The sequence below is a fragment of the Meles meles genome, chromosome 18, assembly GCF_922984935.1.
Source record: "Meles meles chromosome 18, mMelMel3.1 paternal haplotype, whole genome shotgun sequence".
Lineage (NCBI taxonomy): Eukaryota > Metazoa > Chordata > Mammalia > Carnivora > Mustelidae > Meles > Meles meles.
Window position 1 is genome coordinate 27621882 of NC_060083.1, and position 21942 is coordinate 27643823.

At 40.1% G+C, this 21942-nt stretch overlaps 2 protein-coding genes and 1 pseudogene across 5 annotated transcripts in view; 2 read left to right on the top strand and 1 right to left on the bottom strand.

The window, feature by feature from the left end:
* The window catches only part of ACACA (acetyl-CoA carboxylase alpha), a 290224-nt gene that overhangs the window by 59198 nt on the left and 209084 nt on the right, over positions 1–21942 (top strand). For 2 of the 4 annotated variants that reach the window (XM_045985474.1, XM_045985479.1), the window contains exons 2-3: positions 2078–2124; positions 5419–5671. In XM_045985474.1, coding sequence (XP_045841430.1) covers positions 2078–2124; positions 5419–5671 — 300 coding nt within the window. The remainder of the gene's footprint in view (positions 1–2077; positions 2125–5418; positions 5672–21942) is intronic. The other 2 variants (XM_045985475.1, XM_045985476.1) reach the window with 1 other exon arrangement.
* Positions 964–1345, top strand: LOC123929301 (annotated as a pseudogene).
* On the bottom strand, positions 16208–17765 carry LOC123929609 (pre-mRNA-splicing factor RBM22-like). The gene has a single exon (XM_045985483.1). It carries the CDS (start codon positions 17651–17653, stop codon positions 16496–16498), a length of 1158 nt encoding a protein of 385 aa, XP_045841439.1. The 5' UTR covers positions 17654–17765; the 3' UTR covers positions 16208–16495.

The window sequence follows — 21942 nt, forward strand, 5'->3', positions numbered from 1 at the left end:
AATGACCTTTTTAAAAGTAAATTTTCTTAATGCCAGGCTTGAACTCTGAACCCCAACATCAAGAGTGGCATGCTCTACTGACTGAGCCAGCCAGGTGCCCCTTCATTTTTATTTTTATTTTTTTTTTAAGATTTTATTTATTTATTTGACAGAGATCACAAGTAGGCAGAGAGGCAGGCAGAGAGAGAGGGAGCAGGGTAGAAGCAGGCTCCCCGCTGAGCAGAGAGCCCGATGCGGAACTCGATCCCAGGACCCTGGGATCCTGACCTGAGCAGAAGGCAGCGGCTTAACCCACTGAGCCACCCAGGCGCCCCATCCCCTTCATTTTTAAAATGTTGGTTACAACCTTCTAAATTTATTTCTTAGTATTCTGCTTGGTGGTAACCCATAGTTTGAAAAACACTGGTCTAGTACATAGTTTACAGAATACTTTCATATACTCTTCAGGTTCACAGCAGTCCCCTAAGGTAACATATGACCTATTTATTTTTACAGATAATGAGAATCAAAGATGTTAAGTGACTCATTCAAGTTTGCACTGCCAATATTGGGCAGTCAGAATTTGATCTTGAGTCCTAGGGTTTAACTCAGCTCCACTGAACCTTGTTTGCATCTGATCAAAACTACTTCCTTTTTCCTTCCTGTTCTCACCACCCCCTTCCCTACCATAACTGTAAGGGATAATATTAACTTAAACTACATAATTGGGTAAATCCAGTTTCCCCAGTTAACATATCTGCCCTGTCCCTAATCCTGTTGCTTGTCATGAAGTCTTCTCTTAAAAGTTCTGGATTTCTTCTCCATCCTGAACCAGTGGTTCTCAAGCCTGGATATATATCAGGGTCAGTCAGCTGTGGAACTTAATATTCAGATCTCTGGGCCTCCAGCAGTGATTCTGATTCGGTAGATCTGGGGTGGAGTTTAGACATACATGTTTTTAAAAAGCACCATGGGGTGATCCAAATGGAGGCCAGCGCCTGCCGGCATTTCCTAAAACTCTGTGAGGAATGGCCAGTGGAGGAGACCAAACAGTCAGGAGTAGCACAGGCCTTTCCGGAGGGAAAAGGTACTCAAGATTGTAGAGCCTGAGGCCTGTGATCAGAGGTATGAGAGCTTAGCATGACTCCATTCCAGCTATTACAAACACAAGAACCCTCGCCCCAGAGACATGAGCCTCACTGGCCTGTCCCCAGAGTACAGGCCAATCCTGTCCACAGACATCTTGGAAGAGATTAAGGAAATGAATAAAGGAATGTGGAAGAAACTGCAGGAGAAGTTTGCTCCCAGGAATCCCAAGGAGAAGCAGAAGGCATGGGCTCAGCCCTTATTTAACCCATGCTACTAAACTGGAGACTTCTAGTTGCCATCATAAATAAATTGCCTGATCACCCCCCACCAAAAAAAAGCTCCACAGACCTGAAACTAATGTAACGTAATAAATTTTTAAAAATTGAATAAATAAGTAGCTCAACAGGTGATTGTTATACGTAACGGAAGTTGAGAATTCTTACCCTGGATACATTTAAATTGTTGGGCATGGAAGGAAACCTAAGATTTGGGAAGTAGCTGGAGACTTCTTGATCCCCTAGAGTTTTAGGAATCTAAAGGGATTTAGATTTAATTTTCAGTTTAATTTTATAGCAAGATCTGTCCCCTTCCTGGCTTCCAACCTTCTATGTGGGTATATCCATTTAGAAATATAATCAGAGTCTGAGTTCCAAGGGATCTAGTGGTTCTCTTCTCCCCACTGCCTCTTTTTTGATGAAATGTTGGATATCATAGGGTTGGAAAATGTTCATCGAAGTATACAGTTGGAAAAGGCACCTTGTGAAATGGTAAGCTTGGATTATTGTTTAACACTCTCATGAAAACAAAGTCTTTGTGTAATGCTTTTGATTTATAGATTTGAATAAATACTAGTGAAACAACTGAACTTTATGCTTCAAGTTAAATAATAGATTTGATCAGAAAAATGATACTTTGAGTACTATTGGTTTTGTTTTCTGAGCAAAACAGGAATTGCTAAAATTTGGATTTCTTTAAAACAAACAGTTCAACTCTCTCTCTTTCTCCCTAGTTCTTTTTGGAGGTGGATATCTGCTCAGACAGTAAGAATTATAAGAGGTCAGTTACAAATAATATTCTTTCATGTTTACAGTGTGATAAAAATTTTATGTTTATGTGTTAAAATATTAAACCATAAGCATTCAGGTTAAAAGTTGCCTTCTACAAAAAAAACATAGGCAGATTTTGGGGAGGGTAGCCTGAAGTGAATGGTCTGACAGTGGTGGTATTCCAACCCCTTTTCTCTTTAATTCAGGACTAGAATCAATGGAAATGGGACGAGCTGTAGATTAGCTTCTAGAGTGTCTGGCCAGCTACTCAGTGATTTTCCATACATGACCTCTCTTTTCTTGTGCTTTGCAAGCTTGTGCTCAGAGATACCATTCAGTAGATTCACTGGTTGGTAGATAGGCTCTCTAGCTGCTGACAACTGAGCTGCTTCTAATCTTTGCAACACTTAAGGGAAGGCTGCCTTCATTTTCTTCTTAGCTAGGAAAGAAGAACTTGAAGTTGACCTTATGGAGCCTCTCATTTATTAATCATTTCTTCTCCCATGGAATCAGCGAATTGCTCTTTCCTCATGAATTTTGTTTTTTTGTGTAGTCACCCAATTTCAGTTAAGACTATAAACTAGAACATGCCCCTGAATACTTTATTTCTCCTGTAAAGAAGGCAGCCATTATTTTCTGTGTTAGTTGAGATGGAATTTGTTATTCTCTCAGGGGTGGGAGAGAATGATGGTCTTTTTTTTTTTTTTTTTTAACTTGATTATTTACTGATCTAAAATGTGAAAGAAGTAGACTTTTTTGTTGCTGTACCTTTTGGTGGTCTTCAGAGTGCTCTGTTAGAATTTTACCTCCTTCCTTCCCTCACTTTGTCCTTCTCTCCCTTTTTCTTTCCTTCCTTTTTTTCTCTTTTTAAATGATTGGTTTTCGGGGCGCCTGGGTGGCTCAGTGGGTTAAAGCCTCTGCCTTCGGCTCAGGTCATGATCTCAGGGTCCTGGGATCGAGCCCCGCATGGGGCTCTCTGCTCAGCGGGGAGCCTGCTTCCCTTCCTCTCTCTCTCTGCCTGCCTCTCTGCCTAGTTGTGATTTCTCTCTATCAAATAAATAAAATATTTAAAAAAAAATAAATGATTGGTTTTCTTTTCACTTTCTGGAAATGACTATCTTAATAAAATTTGGAGACATTTAAAAATTATTTTAGGGGTTCCTGGGTGGCTCAGTGGGTTAAAGCCTCTGCCTTTGGCTCAGGTCATGAGCTCAGGGTCCTGGGATTGAGCCCCACATCGGGCTCTCTGCTCAGCCAGGGAGCCTGCTTCCAACTCTCTCTCTGCCTCTCTGCCTACTTGTGATCTCTGTCTGTTAAATAAATAAATAAAATCTTTAAAAAAAAAAATATTTTTGAAGAAACCTAATATTCCAAGGGAGGAATGTATAGTAAATTTAGATGTCAAGTTTTTCCTGTTGCATGCTATTTTTATATTTGATTCTAGTTTTTAAAATAAAAGTTAACAGAAGTAATCTCTAATTCACTCTTGGGAAATATCTAGAAGTAATTTTTTTTTAGCATTCCTGGCAATTTGTTATTACTCTTTTATTCTTCTAGCAGGATGGTTCTCAGATTTTTAGGACTTGTTAAAATATAATTACTGGGTCCCAACCTGTAGATTCTGATACAGTTAGTTGCTCTGTGGTAAGATCCAAGAATCTGTACTTTTAATTTAATTTTATTTATTTATTTCTTAGAGCTCCTTGAAATCAGTATTGGGAATATTGCTTTCTAAATTAAAGTCGCTAGGCTGCAAGAGATTCAATACTAAGTTGGCATGTAGTTCTGAAGAATTTTCTTAATAGGAGTTTTTGAATGACAGAATAAATATTGTTTCTTTTAGCTTTGGTTTTTATTGTTCTTGTGGACTTTGCACTGTTCTGGTCTTTGTTAATTAGTTGGCTAGTAGTTGGGAATATTCAATTCTGTTGTTTTTGTTTTTTTTTAAGATTATTTATTTATTTATTTGGCAGACAGAGATCACAAATAGGCAGGGGGGCCGGGGGGAGAGCAGGCTCCTTGCTGAGCAGAGAGCCCGATGTGGGGCTCGATCCCAGGACCCTGAGATCATGACCTGAGCCGAAGACAGAGGCTTAACCCACTGATCCACCCAGGTGCCCCGAAATATTTAATTCTGACTAATAAGGCCCTACACCTAGAAAACTAATACTTATTGAGATGACCCCTCCCTTATTTTAAGTAGAGATCTTGAATTTGATAATACATTCATTTTCTCCTTATTGATGTCAGCACATTAGGGCCAAGAGCAGATGTTATTGGGTGAATTTTTAACAGGTGTAACTGAAGAAAAAAACTCATGAGGACAAAGATTTTCTTTTTCTATTAAAAAATATATATCTGGGATAGAGCCCCGTGTCGGGCTCTGCTCAGAGAGGAGCCTGCTTCTCTCTCTCTCTCTGCCTGCCTCCCTGCCTACTTGTGATCACTCTCTCAAATAAATAAACAAAATCTTAGGAAAGAAAAAAGCAACAACAACAAAACCTATCTGGGGTTTAATTTAAAGGACACATATATATGTATATCTCAATGTCAGCATATGTATCAATGTCAGTATATTTTATGTGTATATATTTATATAAAAATCTAGACTTCACAACCTGTCATAGTGTACTATTGGAATGAGGTGATAGTTGTATAGTTGACTCTAAATACCTAGTCTGAAATGACCGTGACTCTCTGGAAATCTTTTCCTGCATTCTCCCCAGTACTGACAACTGAAGTCAGAATATCATGAGCAGCTTTCACCTACTGCAGAGGCCTTTCCCTTGATCATAATTATATTTGGGACATTACCAAATTGATAAAGAGATTGGGAATGGCTTATAGTTTTGTTTTGTTTTGTTTTTTAGATTTTATTTATTTGACAGAGATACAGTAAGAGAGGGAACATAAGCAGGAGGAGTAGGAGAGGGAGAAGCTGGCTTCCTGGCAAGCAGGGAGCCCAATGCAGGGCTCGATCTCAGGACCCCAGAATCATGACCTGATCCAAAGGGAGACACTTAATGACTGAACCACCCAGGTGCCCCTGGCTTTTAGTTTTTTGAGAGAGATTCCTTTGAGGAAGAGGAAGCTAATTTTAATTTTTTAAGGCATGGTTATTGTGATCTGTATTTTCCTTCCTTGTAGAAAACAGAAGCTGTGAAATAGAATAGCCAAAGAAACTAGTTCTCAAACTACACGTTGCTTCCAAGTGCCAGCTGTAGTACGTTAGGTATAATCTATGGTTGTCCTTCGATATAGGTTGTTATCCATAACCTGCTTTTCTCCCTCATTTTCCCCATAGCTCTGAGAGCTCATTTTGAAGGAATAATGGATGAACCATCCCCCTTGGGCAAACCTGTGGAGCTGAACCAGCATTCCCGATTCATAATTGGTTCTGTGTCTGAAGATAACTCAGAGGATGAAATTAGCAGCCTGGTGAAGCTGGATCTGCTGGAGGAGAAGGAGGGCTCTCTATCACCAGCTTCTGTTGGCTCAGATACACTCTCTGATTTGGGGATCTCCAGCCTACAGGACGGCTTGGCTTTACACATGAGGTAAGACAAATTTAATGCTTTCTTTATCTAACATGACCTTTTGGTTTCACTGATTCTGTTCTGGAAGGAGTAAGAATAATTTTAGTCAAGATTGTGCCACTTTTTCCTGCATCACTGGACTTGAAGCTTTGATGAATAAATGTACTTTGCATGAAGTGCAGTTTTCTTTTCTTTCTCTTTCTTTCTTTTTTTTTTGGAAGTGCAGTTTTCAAAGTGTCTTTTCCTAAATGTTCCTCTCAACTTTTTCCTGTTCTTTCTACATACTTGGCCTTTTAGTGACATCTAGTCAGTGAGAGGTTGAGGAATTTGGTTTCTGTACTACTTTGACTAATGTCATAACTATCTTAATGGGTGATAGGACTTTTTGCAGGATTGGGCAGATTTATAGTAATCTATCTTTGAAGTGCTTTATCATGTCAAAAAAGTATATTCTATTTCTGGCAGGGTCAGTCCTCAATAACAACCTGTGGCAGGAGCAAAGGGTGATTATAGACCTATCCTTTTTCTCTAAAAATGGAATTCTTTATGTGTAATTGAGAATGTCAGTAAATAGTAACACTGGATTATTCTTATTTATTGATGCTTGATTATACAACCAGTATGGGATATATTGACCTTTGGTCATTTGCTTTGCATTTCTTGAATTAAAGGGCCTGGATTAATGGTTCTTGGTTTTCACTGTATGTCATAATCACTTGATGGGGCCTTAAGAAATGAGTGCCATCTCCAAAGGTTCTGAATCATTTGATATTGGCTTGGTTTGGAGCTGGGGCACTTTCTTTTTTTTAAAAAACTATGCAGGTCATTCTAATATACAGCCAGGGTTGAGATGATAGGTCAGGCAGAGATAAACATTAATTAGAGTGGCTGTTGGTGTTATTATCTCAGTGCTTCTATTATTGATGGATCATAAAATAATTAAGCTCCTTTTTATATATTCAAGATACAGACTGTATAGTAAAATCCCACACTGGCTCTGGCTGAATGTGACTCTCCTGGGACTTTGGGGTCCTTGCTTCTGAACGATGAGGTAGTAAGTTGGTGGCCACCCCCATTTAGCTATGTGGAGGTGAGAAGAAAAGAGTTAAGCCAATTAATTATGTTTTATGTCATAGATTCCTAGAACTGCAGTGAACCAGAGAAATAATGTAGCCTAATATCTTTTCTTTAAGTAAATGAGAGTACTGGGGCCTAAAGAGGGACAATAACTTGCCTAAGGGTGAATAGCCAGAAAACTGGAATTCAAAGTCAGGTGCCCTGATTCCATTTCAGTAACTTTTCTACTCTACTTCCCTAACAATAAAAGTGTCTTAATTATTTAGCTACTTCAGACAAAGTTGGTTTTCAGGAGTTGATGAATGAAGGATTTTATCTAATCTCTGGACTAAAAGGGGAATAGAGGGTAGTATTTAGTGGCAGATAAAAAGGGTCAAGTGTTTTTTTAGAGGTCAAGTCTTTATGTAAATATTTCCTATAACTTTACAGTTCACCTAATGGTTGACCTGAAGGCTAATACTGGTGATGATATCTTACCCTTTGAGGTCTTTGTAAATGTGTGAAGGTTGTAACTGGTGGGACTACCGGGGATACAGTCCGAGACCCCAGTTGGATGCCTGAAACCGCAGGTAGTTCTGAACACTATATATACTATGTTTTTTTCCCTACACATACATACCTATGTTAAAGTTTAATTTGTAAGTTAGGCACAGTTAAAAGATAATAATAACTAAGAGTAAAATAGAACAGTTACAACAATATGCTGTAATGTTATGTGAATGTAGTTTCTCTCTCTCAAAAATCATATTATACAAATTTCACCTTTCTCGTCTCACCAATCTCATCATTCTTGTGAGGATGAGAGGACAAAATGCCTAGGTGATGAGATGAAGTAAGGCGAATGATGTAGGCATTGTCACATAGCTTTAGGCTACTGTTGACCTTCTCATGCCGTGTCAGGAGAAGGGTCATCTGCTTCTGGACAGCGGTTGACTGTGGGTAAATTAAACCCTGGAACGTGAGACCACAGATGAGGGAGGTCTACTCCTGTTCACTTGCATTTAAAGGACAGAGGACCAATGATTCTAAACCTTCTTCAGTGTACTGATAATCTCACATAGCCAAGAATTGTCCTCAAAATGTCATAATGCCCCTGTTGAGAAAGACTAGGTTAAATCTAAATCCTTAAAGCCACACAGCAGCTTGAGAAATTTATCCAGTTTGAGACCGTGTGAAACACACTGTCCATTCGTTGGATTAGGAAATTGTGAGTTTGGCAATGGTGACATAAACACCATTATAGGAAACTCAGCCAATGATTTGCAAGGCAGTTGTAGTTGCCAGGTTGCTCTCAAAGTCGATGTTTCTTATTGCAAAGACTGTGTGGTCCCTGGTATGAGTGCCTGAGAATTTTTTTGCCAGCCCTACTGTTGTAAAACTCATGCCCATAGCTCATGGAGGAGCAGTGGATTAAAGGGTGTTCAGTGGCCTGGGGAGGAGTTTGCGCCTGCTTCTCAGCTACCAAATGTTCCAAAATAGAACACATGTTTTCCATGATCCATTTCTAAGTCATTTGTGGATGTGGTATCCTTGGGGTTAATTTAAATTGTGTCAGATTCACTTGATATTGGAGAGATCTCTATTCTTGCGTCTGCCACCAGTTAGGTATGTGACCACAGAGAATTCATAAAAATTACCTCTTTGGACTCATTTTCCGCATCTGTGAAAATGAAGATACTGGTTCAGATATTCTTTTTCATTCTTTTTTTTTTTTTTTTTATCTTTTTTTTTTTCCCTTTTTATTTTTTTTTTTTTCAGCGTAACAGTATTCATTCTTTTTGCACAACACCCAGTGCTCCATGCAAAACGTGCCCTCCCCATCACCCACCACCTGTTCCCCCAACCTCCCACCCCTGACCCTTCAAAACCCTCAGGTTGTTTTTCAGAGTCCATAGTCTCTTATGGTTCGCCTCCCCTCCCCAATGTCCATAGCCCGCTCCCCCTCTCCCAATCCCACCTCCCCCCAGCAACCCCCAGTTTGTTTTGTGAGATTAAGAGTCATTTATGGTTTGTCTCCCTCCCAATCCCATCTTGTTTCATTTATTCTTTTTCATTCTTGAACCCAGAGTTAGAGATTGGTTGAGTTTAGGATTACCTTCCTGTATGAATAATCTAATCTTTTACAGGCCTTGTAGATTAAAGGGGAAGGTGCATTCCTAAGAGGTGTTTACTAGAGGTCATCTAAAACCAAGTAACATGGGGCACCTGGGTGGCTCAGTGGGTTAAAGCCTCTGCCTTTGGCTCAGGTCATGATCCCAGGGGCCTGGGATCGAGCCCCACATGGGGCTGTCTGCTCATCAGGAAGCCTGCTTCCCCCTCTCTCTCTGCCTGCCTCTCTGCCTACTTGTGATCTCTATCAGATAAATAAATAAAATCTTAAAAAACAAAACAAAACCAAGTAACATGACTGCCATAGGATAGGGTGAGACTGGGGCTCTCAAGTTTAGGGCTTGGTTTTTTATGCTAACTGAGAAGTCTAATGGGCATGATGGATAGGCAGGACTAGAAAATAGACTGTTATAGAGATGGAGATGAATTGTATTACATATTTTGAGCATCACTGAAGGAGAATCACTTTCTAAGCTTTATGACCCCGGGGCACCTGCCTGGCTTAGTCAGTAGAGCATGCAGTTTTGAGCTTGGGGTCATGAGTTTAAGCCCCGTGTTGGGTGTAGAGATAATAATATCGATCAGTCTAAGCTTTACAACCCAAACTTTTGAAAGTAATACCCTAAGAGGCGCCTGGGTGGCTCAGTGGGTTAAAGCCTCTGCCTTCGGCTCAGGTCATGATCTGAGAGTCCTAGGATCGAGCCCCGCATCGGGCTCTCTGCTCTGCAAGGAGCCTGCTTCCTCCTCTCTTTCTGCCTGCCTCTCTACTTACTTGTGATCTCTGTCTGTCAAATAAATAAATAAAATCTTAAAAAAAAAAAAAAGGAAAGTAATACCCTAAGAAGGTAGTTACAGCAAGAAAAAGAAAAAAGTAGTTATAGCTTGGTGGGAATATGTAAGCTTCATTGTAGACACTAGTGCTTTGGCTTTTTAGTTTTGGATAGGGATTGATCCATCAGCTAGGCTGATATATTTCTGAACCTTATTATTACTATTTAATTGAATATTTGGGAAGAAAGACTATTTTTAAAAAAATATTTTATTTATTTAACAGAGACACGAGGAGAGAGCAAACACAGGCAGGGGGAGTAGGAGAGGGAGAAACAGGCTTCCCAACGAGCTGGGAGCCAGATGCAGGGCTTGATCCCAGGACCCTGGGATCATCACCTGAGCCAAAGGCAGACGCTTAACAACTGAGCCACCCAGGAGCCCTGAGAAGAAAGGCTATTGAAGACTGAATGTAGGCTTAATTTTGATATGCATGGATAATGACATCTGTTTCTTGTGGGATGCTACTTGAAGTCAGATTGTTCTGAATATTTACAATGCAGTGTAAATCCAAATCACCCCACAATCATGCTACCAACCAAACAAAGATTGTATCAGTTTTGTCAACTAGTATACTGAATTCTTGGTTGAAGTCCAGTTGGAAATAAGTGAGCCCCACAATTGAGTTTATCTTAAGGTAGTATGATTTCATTAAATCTTTTTTATCCTATAATTCATGTTGTAGTATTTGAAACTCCATTTCAGTTTTCCCTTAGACTTCTTAAAATAAATGCCCAAAGTATCAAAAAGCCAACATTTTATGCTTAGCAGGCATGTTTTTGGTGATTTCATTTGAGAACAATCTGTAATTGCTGTTATTTTCTTATATAAATTCATCATTTGATGCTCTATAGCTAGGTTTAAGACAGTGGTTGCTGCTTTGGTAGGAGAGATTAAGTTCACTCAGAAAGGGCTCATTGAAGGTGAGCTACATTACTATCTCCTTTCTGGTCTAGAAAGAAGAGTACTTAATCAATATCTTGGAAAATTTAGAGTCCAGGTATATGATTGCCAAGAAGTGTTTTTGACTCTTCAGAAGACTCTAAGTAGAGTTTTAAAGCTATTTTGTAATTAGAAATGACATGTAAAGTTTGTCCAATAAGAGGTGCCTGGGTGGCTCAGTGGGTTAAGCCTCTGCCTTCAGTTCAGGTCATGGTCTCAGGGTCCTGGGATCGAGCCCCACATCGGGCTCTCTGCTCAGCAGGGAGCCTGCTTCCCCCCTCTTTCTCTGCCTGCCTCTCTGCTTGGTTGTGATCTCTCTCTCTCTCTGTGAAATAAATAAGATCTTAAAAAAAAAATTTGTCCAGTGATACCAGTCGTGGAATACAGACAGATAATATACTGAGTTGCAGATCATCTCCTAGATACCACACTAATGGTCATAGACCTTTTGTTTTTTTAAAGTTGGCTTCATGCCCAGCGTGGAGCCCAATGCAGGGCTTGAGCTCATGACCCTGAGATCAAGACTTGAGCTGAGATCAAGAGTTGGATGCTTAACTGTCTGAACCACCCAGGCATCCCCTGGTCATAGACTTTTAAAAAACACAAAGAGGGAGGTGGGTGGGGGGATGGGTGTAATAGGTGAAGGAAATTAAGAGTATACTTACTGTGATCAGCACTGAATAATGAATAGAATTATTGAGTCACTGTATTGTACACCCAAAACTAATAGAACACTGTACATTTAATTATACTGGTGTTTAAAAACCTATAGAGCTGTATGGACCTTCATCCAGAGGAAAGAGCAACGAGGTTGAGATTCTGAGAGGATCTGTGAGAGGCTTTCAGCTTTTGCTCCCGTTGGATTAAGAAGGGAATTTAGAAATTTAGGGGACAAGAATAGTGAGAGAGAAAGCTAATCTATTTCTGCTACATCCTATCTTATTTTTCACATTATCTGTGAGAAATGGCAATCTTGTTTTCTCAGTGACTAATTAGAATAGTAATAGTAATAATAAGTTCATCAAGTGCTTTACTGTATGCTAGACAGTCTGCTGTTCTTTATGTGGAGTACCATACTTAATTTTTACAACAACCTCATGAGCTGAATAATGTACTGTCATTACCCACAATTTATAGATGGGGATCTGAAACACAGGTTAAGTCATATGCCCAGGGTCACACAGCTAACTGTGTATTGAATCCAGTCAGAGCCCATACTGTCAGTCACGATGCTAAACTGGAACCCTGGGTGTAATAGATATGCTTTTGTTCTCTTTGAGCGGTTTTCCTCTAATTAAATGTTAACCTTATTAAAAAGAGAAGTTAGGGGTGCCTGGGGGGTTTAGTCAGTTAAGCCTCCAACTCCTGGTTTCAGCTGAGGTCATGATTTCAGGGTTGTGAGATCAAGCCCCTTGTTGAGCTCTGTGCTCAGTGCAGGGTCTGCTTGGGATTCTCTCTCTTCCCTTTCCCTCTTTCCCTCCCTCAGCTTGCATGCAGGCTCTCTCTCTCTGTGTCTATAATAAAATGAATAAATAAAATCCTTAAAGATATAAAAGTCAGAAAATACTGAAATTAGAAAATATATTTCTAAATACTGCTTTATTAAAGAAGCAGTAAAAAGGGCCGCCTGGGTGGCTCAGTCGGTTGAGCCTCTGCCTTGGGCTTGGGGGGGGTCCTGGGATCAAGCCCCGCCCACACTGGGCTCTCTGCTTAGCAGGGAGCCTGCTTCCCCCACCTCCCTCTCTGCCTGCCTCTCTGCCTACTTGTGATCTCTCTGCCAAATAAATAAATAACATCCTTATTAAAAAAAAAGAGAGAGAGAGAGGGGCGCCTGGGTGGCTCAGTGGGTTAAAGCCTCTAACCTCGGCTCAGGTGGTGGTCCCAGGGTCCTGGGATCAAGCCCCGGATCGGGCTCTCTGCTCAGTGGAGCCTGCCTCCTCCTCTCTCTCTCTGCCTGCGTCTCTGCCTACTTGTGATCTCTGTCTGTCAAATAAATAAATAAATAAATAAATAAATCTATCTTAAAAAAAAAAAAAGAGAGAGAAGCAGTAAAAAAAACCTAGAAACAAAACACAAGAAGGCAAAAATAAAGCCTTGTATATCCCCCACCCAGAAATTACTCCTGCTAATACCATTGTATAGTCTTCTGGATCCTTTTCTATGCATATATAGATGCATATAATAAAAATATGCATCTCTTTCTACTGAAATGGGTCATCCTGTATACACTGTTTTATAATCTGTGCTTTTTTTTTGGTCAATAATTCCCAGTTTTCTATTTCAATAAATTTTCATCTCCTTTACTATACACACCATATTCCAGTTTCTGCAGTTGACTCCAAAATGCTGGTTTATCCAAACAGTATCCAATCTAAGACCACACAGGGTATATTCTGTCTCTTAAATTTCCCAATATTGTATTACCACGCCCCCTCTTTTTTTTTTTTTGTGACAGTGCCTAGTCATTTGTTTAAAAGGAAATTAGCAAATCATGAAAGTATATAGCTACTGGTAATAGTTTGGTGATACAGAGAGAAATGGAAGGAAAAGTAAAGGATAATTTACCACTTTGCATTTTTTACAGTTATAGCACTTGTAGCAAAACAATGTAGTGTTGCACAAATGATATTTTAATGAATTTTATAATCAAAATGAAAGTGGACATTTTAAAATACAGTGTGATTTGATCAAGAGCTATGAAGGACAAAGCTTTGTAGTTTTAGCTGTATATATTTTTATTTAACCTGGCAAGAAATTCTCTTTCCTTTTTAGTCTCTCACTTTAAACTCCTGAGTTTAAAGTGATTCTGTTTAAATCCAATAATGGAGGTGAAGTTAAATAATATCTGCAGAAGCTTTTGGAAAAGTAAAATGTGTTGGGGCACCTGGGTGGCTCAGTGGGTTAAAGCCTCTGCCTTCGGCTCATGTCATGATCCCAGGGTCCTGGGATCGAGCCCCACATCGGGCTCTCTGCCCAGCAAAGAGCCTGCTTCCTTTCCTTTCTCTCTGTCTGCCTCTCTGCCTACTTGTGATCTCTCTGTCAAATAAATAAATAAAATCTTAAAAAAAAATGTGCCATACTATGTAATATGATATTATTTATTATGAAGAAGTGCTCTCGTGAGGTAAAATTTTTTGACAGGAGAAACCTTTTAAAATCTTTTTTAGCATTTAAAACTTAGAAATTTAGTTTTGAAATTTGAAATTTGAAAGGCTTTAATTATAGTACACATATAGTGTCAATGTTATAATTTAGATGTTAAGAATAACCATTATTGAGAAGGTAGGAAATTTTATTTTTCCTTCCTATCTTTGGCTCATCTATCTCCAGTCCTTTGGTTCTAGTTTTGAGTTTATATTATAGCTTTGCTTGTAGTTGGACCTGTGAGTGTTCTTATGGTTTGGCTTTCTTCACATTTCTCATTCAGCTTCCCTGAGCTTTCTCCCTTCCCCCAGCAGCTTTCCAACCCCTTTACTCTCAGTGTTCCTTCCTTGATATTCTGAGGTTCCCAGTTGCCATGGTGCCTCAGAAGTGAGTAGACAGAGAAGGTCATTATGAGATCAGCAACTTGGTACTCTTTTTCTGAAGGCAATAGTTTGCTCTGTTTCCCACCCACTCTTTCCATTCAGAAAACAGGAGCTGTCTGTGTATGTATTATAATTTCCCGGAGTTTGTTCTGTAAATGTAGCTAATTGTAGAAATGAAATTATGAATATGGTAAGTAGGGCTCAGGATGGCCACTTGACAGTGTTTATTATTTTTATTCTTCTAGTGTAATCCATAGATTTCCCCCCTCCTTTCTTCTGTGAACATAAATTTACAAGTAAAGTTTGGATTTACTACTTAAAACTTTTAAAATTATTAGATGTATACTTATAGAAAAGTTGGAAATCCAAAAAGCATGTAGAAATACAAACAATCCAGGATATGACTGTCCAGTGATAATTGCTATTAATATTTGATGTTTCTTTTGGTGATTTTTACCCCATAAAGATAAATTTCATTAAAAAACACATACATGGATGATATCATAATGAATACACAGTCCTGTTTTTTGCTTTTTTCATAGAACAGCATTTTCTCATGTCATTAAAAGTCTTTTGTAAGCTTCAATTTTTTTCAGCTTTTCATTTTGAAATAATTTTAGATTTACAGAAATGTTACAAAGACTTAGCGGAGTTCCTGTGTATCATTCACTTACCTTCCACTACTATCAGTATTTTCCATAATCGTAGTACATTTATCTAGAATTGTCAGATGTAGCAAATAAAAATACATGACGCCTAGTTAATTTTGAATTTCAGATAAACGATGTATTAATAAAAAACACTGCTGCAAATATGCATTAGACATACTTTCATAAAAAATTATTTGTGTTTGCCTGAAATGCAAAATTTAAGTGGGCATCCTATATTTTATCTAGCAACCCTATATTTATTAAAATTAAGTAGTTAACATTGGTACAATACTTTAAAGAAAGCTACAGATTTTATTTGGTTTTCAGCTCTGTCTCCATCCTTGCTAAGAGAGATCTACTGGACAATTCTAATTCCTGAGCTTTTCCAGAGTGCTAAAGTGGAATCATCCTTGTTTCTAAGTGGCTTTTCCTATAGTAGGCTCTTTGGTCTCTGAGGCGGTTACTTCTTGACCATCCACTTTCTGTTTTCTGCAATTTTTTGACACCTGTATCTGTTGATATGGGTGTATATAGGTGTCTTTATGCTTCTTTTGTTATTTTATCATCATTTTTGTGTGCTTTTTGGCAGAGAACAGTATACCAATGCTCAGTCTGCTACTGTCACCTGGTAGTTCCATTAGCTTCTTACTCTATTGCCATTGGCTTCTGCTTCTACCACTTCTCTGAAACCACGCTTAGAAAACTCACTGGTGACCTCCTCATGGGCAGAATTTGGCACTGTCGACTTTTTTTTTTTTTTAATTGACCCGTTTTAATTTTTTAAAAACAAAAAACACAACACAACATCCAATTATTTTTACCATCTACAATTCAGTTATATCCAAACATTCTACGACCAAACAGAATCCCCTGGCCAGAAGCAGGGGCTGAGGACAAGACGCTGAAGACACACGAAGGTGAATGCTAGAGGTGACAGTCCCAGCTGCAGGTCACAGTCTTCCAACACGCACAGGCACCTTCTGGCTCAGTTTGTTCACGTGTTTTATAGGAAGCTCTTTTAACTTCATCCCAGACACCAGATTTCTTCAATGATGCACAGCTCCACATTTGTGTTTCCATCCAATTGACGGGAATAAAAAGCAATTTTTGTTTTTGTCTTGTTTTGGTAGCGCGCAGAGGTAAAACTATCCGCCAGATTCCTTTAGTAATAAATGAGGAAAGGAGTGGTAAGAAAAGATCTGGGCTGTGCTGGGTGCTGGTTTCTACTTGTCTCTTTAATGTTGACTTCTGAAGTGTTAAATCACACTCATGCCACTACAATGATTAGTAATAGTAATCTTTTTGCAGATAATAAAAAGGAAAAATATCCAATGGACATAAAAATGGTCAAAAAGATTTTACTGCAGGTCAGTTTTTTCCCCCCCAGAGAAGATACAAAATGAACATCTAATTGGGATGTAACTCCGTTAGACAATCCAATTCACCCAGTTGCGTGTTTGCCATAGAAGTAAGTTTGATTAGTAATGTTATAGCAGTAACCAGATGTGTTAATGGCAGCTTATTTGAGGTCCATCAATCCTTGGAATACGTGTAGGGAAGCATGGCTGTCGTTCTCTGACTGCCCACATCTGAACACATTCAGCTACCATGGAAACTACAAAGGAAGGAAAAATATATTTATTCCAAGATTCATGTACTGGGATTTTTTCAGCGCCCTTTCTTCTGTAAAGCCCTGGAGTGGTGATAATGTGCTAGGGACTGCTGTGTTTCCCGGCATGAGCTCCCATCCTCTGAGGGTCCTGAGAAGGATAGTGGATTGGTCCTGGAGCCCTCATGAAAGGAGGGGGTGGTCCCATTGGGTGGAACATGTGTGGCCCAAAACCTGGGGGAGGGGGCGGGGCAATACCAGGAGGCGGGGGCAGTGCGATGTTCACTACAGCTGGAGGTCCACTGGGGAGGAGGTTGAAGTAGTTGGCAGAAGCTTCTTCTTCTGCTGCAGGAGGAGGAGGAAGAGCTCCAGGCAGTCCTGGAACAGGCTCAAGCTTGATTCTGGAGTCTGTGGTTCCGTCCTTCTCTTTTCCTTTTCCTCTGGCTGCTTGGGACCTTCCCCATTTCACATTGAGTCTGCGGCCATTGACAATCAACTTATTAAAGGACTTCTCTGCAGCCACCTCTGCAGCCTGCCTTGTGGCAAACTGGATGAACGCACACTGCTGTCTCTGCACAACAGTGATTGTCCGGATTTCCCCAAACTGGTAGAAGTGGTTTCTCAGATCAGTCTCAGTAATGGTGTCGCCCAGGCCACCAACATACAACGTGGTGATAGTCTTGTCCTCTGGTGGGTCCAGGCGAGGCATTGTTGAAGCCCTCTTTAGAAGCTTATCTGCCACAGGATCATTGATTCCATAATATCGGTCTTTAATGTTCTGATCAGCAAGGGGGTCATCTGGATCTGTTGGCTTCTCATGTCTGTATGGGCACTCCTCTCCTCTTTTACATTCTCCTTTCACCCAGAAGGAGCAAATGTGGGGTCGATTCCTCTTGTAGTAGGGTGTGGTCCGGGCCAGCTTGAGCAACATGTCACTGGTGGAGGTGGCTTTCCCCAACATGCCAACTGGCCACGTTCCATCAGAGTTGGAAATTTCTCTCTCCATATTCTGCGTGTAGTACTCTTTGTTAACATCTGACTTTGGCATGTCATCCTTAAAAGATAATCCTGCATCACGAACCTGGATGGGCAGGCCATACTCCAGATCCAAGAGGCAGGTCTGACAGACATTCTTCAATTTACTGCAGGTCTGGCACACTTCAGTTTTCTTGAAACGCATACGGACCCCGGGGCACCAGCGAAACACTGTGAATGGCCTGGCACAGATTTTACATTCCTTCCCATACTTTTCTTTGGTCATTCGGATATACGGATTTTCTCCGAGACACGTCTGGCACAGAATGGGGAAGTCCACATCCTCTCAGTTCTGCCTGTTGTAGGTGTTGGAACCCAGAGAGGTCGCCATCTTGAGAGCGTCTCGGCACTGTTGACTTTTCACTCATTCTTCTAACTACTTCGTATGTTTTATTAACACTCTCTCCCAATTCACCTTTCTGACCCTTCTCAGGTTCTTGAATAGACTTGGCTTTTTTCACATGCCTCTGAATTGTTGATTTTCTGCAAAACTTCCTGGCTGTAGCCTTCTTCTCTTGGGCTACATCCTCTCTTTTGATCTGCCTTAATTAACAACACTGCCTTTCCTCTGGTCTCCTCAGCCAGAAGTATGGGTGTTATGCAAGAGTCCTCTCTCCTCCCCACCTCACACCTAATTAGGTATGTTTATTGATGCTATACCCTAATACATTTTTAAAAGATTTTATTTATTTATTAGAGAGAGAGAAAGAATGAGTGGGGAGAAGGGGAAAGAGGAAGAGGGAGGAGCAGGCTCCCTGCTGAGCAGGGAGCCCATTGTGGGGCTCTGCCCGAGGATCCTGGGATCATGACCTGAGCCAAAGGCAGACACTTAACGAACTCAGCCATCCATGTTCAGTAATTCTTTTTTTTTTTTTTTAAAGATTTTATCAGTAATTCTTGAATTCATGCCCTTCTTTCCATTGCTACTGCCATTGTTCTTGCTTTTATTATTTGGATTATGGCAGTGGTATTTTAGCTCTTCTCCAATCTCTTTCCCCTGTCAGTATAATAAGCTCCACATGGCCATTGGAATCTTTCTCAATGGTAAACTGACCATCTCATAGCTTTACTTAAGTTGGTCCCTTTTACCAGTAGTATATTTTGGTGTCTAGCTAAATATCATGCCGGGTACTTAACAATATTTCCAGTACAAAGAATTTTCATCATTACTATGGTGGGCTTGTTGAGATCCATAAGGGTTAATAATGTCTCAGATTTGTTTGAACTGGGTTTCAAAGGAATGAAGAGAAAACTGGCAAGCAACAGAGGTAAGTACATATATGTAGCAGGAACACTAGTGATGGTAGGGTTGGCAACATGTGCAAAGCTGCCAGACTGAGACATCTAGCATGTTCAGGCGATTGTAGGTCATTGAGTATTACCAGAATGTAACAGACAGGGTGTTGAGTGTCATGGAAGAAGAGGCAGGTAAGAAAAAGGTGAGATCATTAAGCATCCTGCCTGTATTTAGATTTGGCTGTGCAACAGAGTCATCTGTGGAGCTTTAAAAAGACCTGTCCCGGACTGCATAAATGACAGTTTCTGGTCACAGAGCTCAACAGTCTACATGCTAATACTTTCCAGGTGAATCTGATATGAAACCTGAGCTGAGAACCACTTTCTCAGAGTTTAGAACAGTGCCTGGCATATAGCGTATGCTTAGTAAATGTTTGTTGCTTTGAAATTAAAGTCGTGCAGGTAGATTAGATCACTGTGAGGGAGAGTTTATAGGTAGAAGGGAAATGTGTCTTATGGAAAGGTCTGGTTTGAGATGGAAGGAAACGGAAAAAAGAAGACCGGAAATGATCTGTAAGCTGGAAGGAACATCCAGGAAAACCAAGGAAAAGATCATTTTCAGGTGGAAGATGTAACCTACAGTGTTGCAAGAGTTTAAGAGATAAAAAACTGAGCAAAAGCCCTGGAGTTAGTACACAAGAGGATCTTGGGGTGAACAGCTTTAGTAGATGGCAAGAGATTAAGTCGGGAATAAATGGTGTAGGAATAGTAATGTCAACAGTGTGTACCCTTCTAAGAAGTTGATGGCAAGGAAGAAAATAAAGCAGTTACTTGAGAGCATAGTAGGTTTTCTCTCTTGTCCTCCCCTGCTATGTTTTCTCATTGGAATGTCCTTGCCCTGACTGTTGAAATTCCATTCATCCTTTCAGGTCATCACTTTTAAGAATCCTTCTTGAATGCAGTCTGTGCTGTGAAATTTTCCTTACTCCTTCCTCTATTTTGTTTTTCTCTTCTGGTTATTTGGCCTTTCATTTTTCACAGCAACAATTACATTCTTTCTCCATTGTTCTCAAACCATAAGTCCCCCTTAAGTTAGCCCCTGTCCCTTCTAGACATACTTTGAATTTTTAACTTTGTGTCCTATTTTATAACTTTCTGTCACACCAGAAATTCTTCCTTCCAACACCTAATTTCAAATTTACTTGTATATTCACTCATATTCTCATGTTTCCTTCTTGTTAAAAGGACGTCTCAGGATCCTCCCTCCTTTGGTCATTCTCTTCTTCTTTACATCTTAAATATCTTTTTTTCTACTGAATCATTCCCATTGGCATTCAGGCATTCTCTGACTCCCGTCTTTATAAAATCCTTCTTTGATAGCCACACTCTCTTTGGACACTGCTCTAATTGCCCCATGTCATGGCCAACATTTTTGGAAGAGTTCCTAGGAACTTCCTTGTCTCGTCTCCCATTCCTTCTTCAAGCTGCACTAGTCTGTACTCTGCTCCTGAAACAGCTCACACTAAAAATCATCGGTGACTATTATATTGCTAAATTCAGTGGGTACTTCTCAGTTCTCATCCTTTCAGTCCTCTCAATAGCTCTATACAGGTGATTACTTTTTCCTTGAAACACACTCCTTCTCTTTTCTGCTGAAGACCATGCTTTTTTATCTTTCCTCCTATGTCCCCGGTACTCTCTCTAATCTCCTTTGCAAGCTCTTCCTTTTTCTTTTTTAAGATTTTATTTATTTATTTGGCAGAGAGGGAGAGAGGGAGAGCACAAGCAGGGGAGCAGCAGGCAGAGAGAGAAGCAGTCTCCCCACTGAGCAAGGAGCCCAGTTGGGACTTAATCCCAGGACTCTAGAATCAGGAACTGAGCCAAAAGCAGATGTTTAACGGACTGAGCCACCCAGGTGTCCAGGGCTCTTCCTTTTTCATGTTTATTCCTATAGTTAGTCCTGCTTGGTCTTGGACCTTCTTTTCCTTTTACTTGGTATACATTTTCTTCCTATACAATCTCTTCCCTTTGCTATTGTATATATGCCAGTGACTCCCATGATTTATGATATCCATCCCATATGTTCAACTGTATATGTGAAGTCTTTACTAGAATGTGAATCGACCCGAACTCTTTCTTTCAAAGTATGCTTTATGTGCAGTGTGGGGTTTGAACTCACGACCCCAAGATCAAAAGTTGTGTGCTGTATTGACTAAGCCAGCCAGGCACCCCTTAGACCTGAATTCTTGATTTCTCCCAGTCTCAATAAATTTGATCCTTCTGTAATCTTCCCCATCTTACTTACAAATATTGCCTCTGGTTACTCTACTTAAGTCAGAAACCTGGGGAATTGCCCTTCAGTTCTTTTGATTCTGTGTCTAATATTTACTTCAATACATTCACTTTTCATCACCTTAGTTTAAGCCTTAGCCCGTCAACTCTTGTTTGGACTACTAGAATGCTTGCTTAGCTGGGTTCTCTGCCTCCTGATTTCCCATTGTTGCACTCAGCAGAAGATACTGGAATTCTTAGCTTGACTTCCTGGGGCCCTGAATGATCTGACTTGTCAGCTTCATTGTATCGACAGTTCTTCACCCATACTGGTCTTTCAGTTCCTCTGGTGTGGCAGTCTTTCCTGTCTGAGGGCCACACATGCTTATTCTTCTACCTGGATTCTCTTTTACTCTCCCAGTGATTACTTGAGACACCCCCCCACCTTTTTTTTTAAAGCTTCAGATTAAATATCACTTCCTCAGAGAGGACTGCTTTTATTATTCATACTCTTTCTGTTCTTCTTTCAAAGGACTTATCACAATTTGTAATATTTTCATTGGCATATTTATTTGATTGCTTGTCTCTATCACACTGTAACTAAAATGAAGGCAGAGATCATATGCATTTTGTTTGGAGTTGTATACCCAGCACTTTCTATAGCATATAGCATTGTTGAATACGAGGGAGAGATAGTAAGATTGGCCAGGGGCAGTCACAACGGTAATGGTATTTTATTTTTATTTTATTTTATTTTTAAATTTTATTCATTTATTTGACAGAGAGAGAGATCACAAGTAGGCAGAGAAGCAGGCACAGAGAGGGGGGGAAGCAGGCTCCCTGCTGAGCAGAGAACCCAATGCGGGGCTGGACCCCAGGACCCTGAGACCATGACAGAGGCTTAACCCACTTAACCCAAGGCAGAGTCTTAACCCACTGAGCCACCCAGGCACCCGGTAATAGTATTTTAAATCATGTATATGTAGTCAATCTTTTTAGTAGATTAAG

Excerpts from the sequence above, each read along its gene's own strand:
- LOC123929609 (XM_045985483.1), bottom strand. The coding sequence starts at position 17,653 with ATGACCAAAGAAAAGTATGGGAAGGAATGTAAAATCTGTGCCAGGCCA.